The 6,000-nt window shown below is 43.0% G+C and overlaps 1 protein-coding gene across 2 annotated transcripts; it reads left to right on the forward strand.

Moving 5' to 3' along the window:
* The first annotated feature begins 1,731 nt into the window (after positions 1 to 1,731).
* On the forward strand, positions 1,732 to 5,173 carry RPL22L1 (ribosomal protein L22 like 1). 2 transcript variants are annotated; one of them, XM_084639433.1, is made up of 4 exons: positions 1,732 to 1,845; positions 3,320 to 3,412; positions 3,829 to 3,950; positions 4,911 to 5,173. In XM_084639433.1, the coding sequence occupies exons 1-4, from the start codon at positions 1,837 to 1,839 to the stop codon at positions 5,053 to 5,055; spliced, it is 369 nt and encodes a 122-aa protein (XP_084495559.1). In that variant the 5' UTR covers positions 1,732 to 1,836; the 3' UTR covers positions 5,056 to 5,173. The 2 variants fall into 2 exon arrangements, with proteins under 2 accessions (XP_084495559.1, XP_084495560.1); XM_084639434.1 differs by having other exon boundaries at positions 1,746 to 1,845; positions 3,323 to 3,412.
* Positions 5,174 to 6,000: the final 827 nt, after the last annotated feature.

Consider the following 6,000-nt stretch of genomic DNA (forward strand, 5'->3'; position numbering starts at 1 on the left):
CAATGTGCATGCTAATCAAGTTGGGCCATTTCCTGCACAAATCCAGGTTCTCTCACCCCCCTCCCAAAAACCACACACACAAACTCACTATCCTGCTGGTAATAGCTCATCCAAAGTGACCACTCTCCCTACAATGTGCATGATAATCAAGGTGGGCCATTTCCAGCACAAATCCAGGTTTTCTCACACACACCCCCCACCCCCATACACACACAAACTCACTCTCCTGCTGGTAATAGCTCATCCAAACTGACCACTCTCCAAGTTTAAATCCAAGTTAAACCAGAACATCTGGAGGGGGGGGGTAGGAAAAAACAAGGGGAAATAGGCTACCTTGCATAATGACTTAGCCACTCCCAGTCTCTATTTAAGCCTAAATTAACAGTATCCAATTTGCAAATGAATTCCAATTCAGCAGTTACTCGCAGGAGTCTGGATTTGAAGTTTTTTTGTTTTAAGATAGCGACCTTCATGTCTGTGATTGCGTGACCAGACAGATTGAAGTGTTCTCCGACTGGTTTATGAATGTTATAATTCTTGACATCTGATTTGTGTCCATTTATTCTTTTACGTAGAGACTGTCCAGTTTGACCAATGTACATGGCAGAGGGGCATTGCTGGCACATGATGGCATATATCACATTGGTGGATGTGCAGGTGAATGAGCCTCTGATAGTGTGGCTGATGTTATTAGGCCCTGTGATGGTGTCCCCTGAATAGATATGTGGGCACAGTTGGCAACGGGCTTTGTTGCAAGGATAAGTTCCTGGGTTAGTGGTTCTGTTGTGTGGTATGTGGTTGCTGGTGAGCTATTACCAGCAGGAGAGTGAGTTTGTGTGTGTATGGGGGTGGGGGTGGGGGTGAGAAAACCTGGATTTGTGCTGGAAATGGCCCACCTTGATTATCATGCACATTGTGAAGAGAGTGGTCAGTTTGGATGAGCTATTACCAGCAGGAGAGTGAGTTTGTGTGTGTGGTTTTTGGGAGGGGGGTGAGGGGGTGAGAGAACCTGGATTTGTGCAGGAAATGGCCCAACTTGATTATCATGCACATTGTGTAGAGAGTTGTCACTTTGGATGGGCTATCACCAGCAGGAGAGTGAATTTGTGTGGGGGGTGGAGGGTGAGAGAACCTGGATTTGTGCTGGAAATGGCCCAACTTGATGATCACTTTAGATAAGCTATTACCAGCAGGACAGTGGGGTGGGAGGAGGTATTGTTTCATATTCTCTGTGTGTATATAAAGTCTGCTGCAGTTTCCACAGTATGCATCCCATGAAGTGAGCTGTAGCTCAGGAAAGCTCATGCTCAAATAAATTGGTTAGTCTCTAAGGTGCCACAAGTCCTCCTTTTCTTTTTGTGAAATTTTTGATTGTGCTTCATTTGACCAATGTGCTCTCTTCTGTTCTGGTCATGTACACAAAAAAATTCTGTGCCAATTGTTGCATGCCTGGTATTTCGCCGTGGGGGGCGGGGGTTAGGCTCTGTGTCCATGCGCACAGCTTAGCAGGAACAGCGCTCCCAACCCTGCTCTAGGGCATGCAAACAAGAAGGAACGCAATCCTCCTCCCCCAGAGGCGCTGAGCCTGCCCCTGCCTCTGCTCCTCCCACCTCCCCGCGCCACATGACACAGGCCGGCGAGCGCCCTGCGGAGAGAGCGCAGCCACTGCTAACGCCCACGCTCCGCCCCCTCGCAGGCTGTGACGCAGCACTCGGCCACGTGTCCCTCCTTTACGCCACACGCTCCTGCGTGATGACATCACGCCCACGCTAGACATAAAAGCCCAGCGAGGCGGCGGCTTCCGCCTTTTGAGAGGCCTGAGCGCGGGCTGGCGGGATGGGGCCGGTGAGTGAGAGGGCCGGGCGCGTGGCACCCCGGCGGCCGCGGGAGGGTTGGGCAAGACACGGTAGCGCTGCGCTGGCCCTCTCGGCCCGCAGCCGGGGGCAGCCCCGTTGTCATGGCTCCAATGGGCCTGAGTGGGGCCTAGCTCCTCGCCCCCCTTAGCCTGGAGCCCGGCGGCCAGCGGGACAGGTCCTTCCCCCGCCTTACGTTAGGGCTGACGCTATCCCGAGGCAGAACGCTGAGGGCAGGGGGAGCAGGGCCGCGGCTGGGGTAGCGCATGAAGGGAGCAATCGGGACTGCAGAGCTCGCGGGATAACCGTGGGTTAAACGCCTAACTGCGTCCGTGCCTCAGTTTCCCCGAAGTCGAGCTAACGCCTCGCTGCCGTGCCGAGGTGGTTATTAGCCTCGCGGAGGGCGCTGAGGTCCTAAGGTGAAAGGCACCATGTAACTGCCCAGCGCGTTCAAACCGGGTCTTTCAGTAGCCTGACTCGGACCCTGGGAAATCTCAACTGTGCCTCGACCCCTCTGTGCGCCGGCTGGGGTGCTCGGACATGAGCACCTAAAGTTAGGCACATAAATCCATAGTTAAGCACCTCAGTAGAAGTGGCCCGCTTTTTTTTCAGAGGTGCTGAAGACTCCCTGATCCCATTCATTTGAATGGAGCTGGGGGTGCTCAGTACGTCCAAGAATCTTCTGTGAAGGCGCCTGTTTTGGTTCGCATTTTCAGACATGGGTGCCTGAAGTCTCCATCCTCTGAGCATGCTTTGTTGCTGTACCTTCTAATTTGGGAGTTAGCCCAAGTTGACTTTTAATGCCAGTTTGGTAAGGGCTTTCAGTACTTACCGTAAGTACACTGGTAATGAGAAGTCCAATCACTGATATATACAGAAAAAGATACTAAGGCCTACACCAAGAAGGCTTTGCTAGTATAATTAAACTCTTATATTTGTATAAAAGTGCTTGTACTGGCATGAGCTCTACTAATATAAGTGAAGTTACACTGGTGAAACTGCAACTACAGTAGGGCTTTTACCAGCATAGCTATGTTAGTATACCATCAGAGGGGTAGCTGTGTTAATCTGTATCCAAAAAAAAACAACAAGGAGTCGGGTGGCACCTTAAAGACTAACAGATTTATTTGGCCAAATAAATCTGTTAGTCTTTAAGGTGTCATGAGACTCCCGTTGTTTTAGTAAAACATGAAACTCCCTTTCTGACATAGTAGTGCAATAAAATACATAAGTTTAGCCTAGGCCTTAAGAGCCAGTGTAACAGGAGGTGTCAGGTAATTGTGTGGCCTACTCCTTGCCAGGGGTAGTGAATGAGTCCATTTAATGATAGCACAAATAAATTAACAAACAGGATTCTGTTTTCATGCAGATGTCCCTGATAGTAATAGGTTTTTGTTTTTTTGTGGGTTTTTTTAAGTGTGTTGCGGGGGAGTGATATGTAATAACTAGTTTACTTATTTTTAAAGCAGAAAGACCGAAAGTCAAAAAAATCAACTTGGAAGTTTAGCCTTGACCTCACCCATCCTGTAGAAGATGGAATATTTGATTCTGGAAATTTTGTAAGTAGCTCTATTTTTCATACTCTTAATGAACAACTTTATAATATGTTTAAGTATATATGGAGATCAGACCACAGCTGACAAAGTATATTAATTATGAGTTTAAGAAAGTCAATTGTCAGTCAGTATAGTTTTATCTTTTACATAAATGCTTGTTAAAAAGGCTTGAATTTTCAAACAAAAGTATGAAACATCTTTTATAGATAAGAAATATTTTATTAATTACATTAAAAGTGTTATTCAAGATTGTTAGAGGTTGTTTCAGTTGCTTACAGCAAGATTTTATTGTGTCATGTACATAACATATACAGTACATTTGGGTTTTTAACATGTGCTATATGACTAGGGTCCCTTCCCTAGTGCATACCTAGGGCACCATTCCCTAGTGTTCCTTTTTTCCTCTTTTATTGAAATAGGAACAGTTCCTAAAGGAGAAGGTTAAGGTCAATGGAAAAACTGGAAACCTGGGGAACATAGTTCACATTGAACGTTTTAAGAACAAGATCACAGTCGTATCTGAGAAGCAGTTCTCTAAAAGGTGGGTATCGTTTTTATATATAAGGTGATCGTTGATTTTCTTGTCCTTGTATACATATTATGGTTCAACTGATTCTGAATTATGATTAGATGGACAGGATATAATGTAATTCTGATATATATAGAGAAAATAGTGTAATATCTAATTTTCTTAACATGTAAATATCAGTGACTTAAACCAGACCTACACACAGTTTTTATATCAATTTATACTTATGCTTAGCTGTGTGATGTGTTTTTGTTCAGAAATAATTAAATCAGTCTACTCCTAGTGTGAATTAAGGCTGTGTTGACACTACAAACTTTACAGTGGCACAGCTATGCCCCTGTAAGTTCTCCCATGTAGGTGCCCTAAGCCAAGGGGAGAGAGCTCCTGCATTGGCATAATTAAACCACACCCCTGACCGACAAAAGTGCTAGGATAGACATAGTCAGTGTTTGATAAAGTTGCCTTATACTGGGTTAGCTTATTTCCCATAATTTAGGGGAATATGCTGTATCAGTATAAGCACCTTTATATTGGTGTAATTGCATCCACACTGGGGAATTTGGGGGGGATTGTACCCCTTTAACAGTTAAGGATTACAGTTTGTGTGTGTAGATAAGCTTTTAGGATGGGGAGAATACTAAACTAGTATAGTGCTAGCATTGGTTTCTGGTGCTTTGACATCGCTGTCTTCACTGACATAGCATAGTGTGATAGTGAAGTATAACACACTGTGAAAATTTGATACTTCAGGAATGAAATTCTGCATATGAAGTAGTTAATATACATAGAGTCCATTTTAATTTCTGAACAGGAGTGTTAGGCACGGTGACCTTTGGAAATATTCAATGTATACTAAAAACTGCAGTTTTTGTATTTGTTACATTCATAAAATTGAATCCGGCATGTCACACACAAGATAGCAATAAGAAGTCTTATGAGAGAATGTTAATTGATATTTGCCTTTTTTTAAAGGTATCTGAAATACCTCACAAAGAAATATCTCAAGAAGAACAATCTTCGTGACTGGCTTCGTGTGGTCGCATCTGATAAGGAGACATATGAGCTGCGCTACTTCCAAATCAGTCAAGATGAGGAAGGATCAGAGTCTGAGGAATAAATGAAGCTTTTACTGAAAGCTTTATACTCTTAAACAGCGTACAAAAGACTAAACATCTATTTATGAAAGCACTTTAACTTATTGGTGAATAAAGGTTTTGTACACTGTGTCAAAAAAAGTTTCTGCTGAAGTGTGGTCAGCTTACTAACCTTTCTTGTGTTTTCATTCACAGTGAAAGGTCAGTGTAGAGAATTGTACTTCGTTTGCAATTCTCTTTCATCGGGGTAAATCAGGAGTAACTCTTATGAAGTCAGTGGAGTTCCACTGGTGTAAAACCACTGAAAGAGAGGAAAATTGGGCACTTTGCACTTGCATTTACACTAAATTTGCATGCATTCAGAACACATAATCACATTTGGGTTTTGGCATTCTTATAGGACTTCTTGTGACTCCAGAAGGCCTTTGACCAACTATTTCCATCTTAACATGCCTAAAATTAAAAACCATGTAAAACTAAAAGTTTTAACACTCAATTGTTCAAATGAGGTAACGTAAAGGTTGAAGGTATGATGTACATATATAATTAGAAAAGAAAAGCAAGATTTTGATGATGCTCAAGAAAGTGATCTGCTTATATACAGAAAATAACAAGTAAAGTGCCGTGTGCTAACATGTAGCTTATATGCCTATGTTAGAATACAAATAACAAATAAATGTCTTTTAGTATTTTCAGTTGTCACCAAGTTTTCTAGTTTAATCCCCACTACTGGAGTATTTTAAAAGCTAAAATAAGGAATACATATTTTGTTGTATTTCTCCAGTGAAATAAAATCCACGGAGTCCCCATTGATAGTCACATTTAAAAAGTCCTTCTTGCCCTCTTTGTACTCTTTGAATTTAGAATTTCTTTCCCTAATCCTGAATTTAATTTTTTTGCTCAGTTGGCTAACTAGCAGTTCTGTGTTTAAAATCAGAGGATCCCAAACCAAGGATGAAATAATTCAA

The sequence above is a fragment of the Lepidochelys olivacea genome (genome assembly GCF_965140295.1).
Source record: "Lepidochelys olivacea isolate rLepOli2 genome assembly, chromosome: 9".
Classification (NCBI taxonomy): domain Eukaryota; kingdom Metazoa; phylum Chordata; order Testudines; family Cheloniidae; genus Lepidochelys; species Lepidochelys olivacea.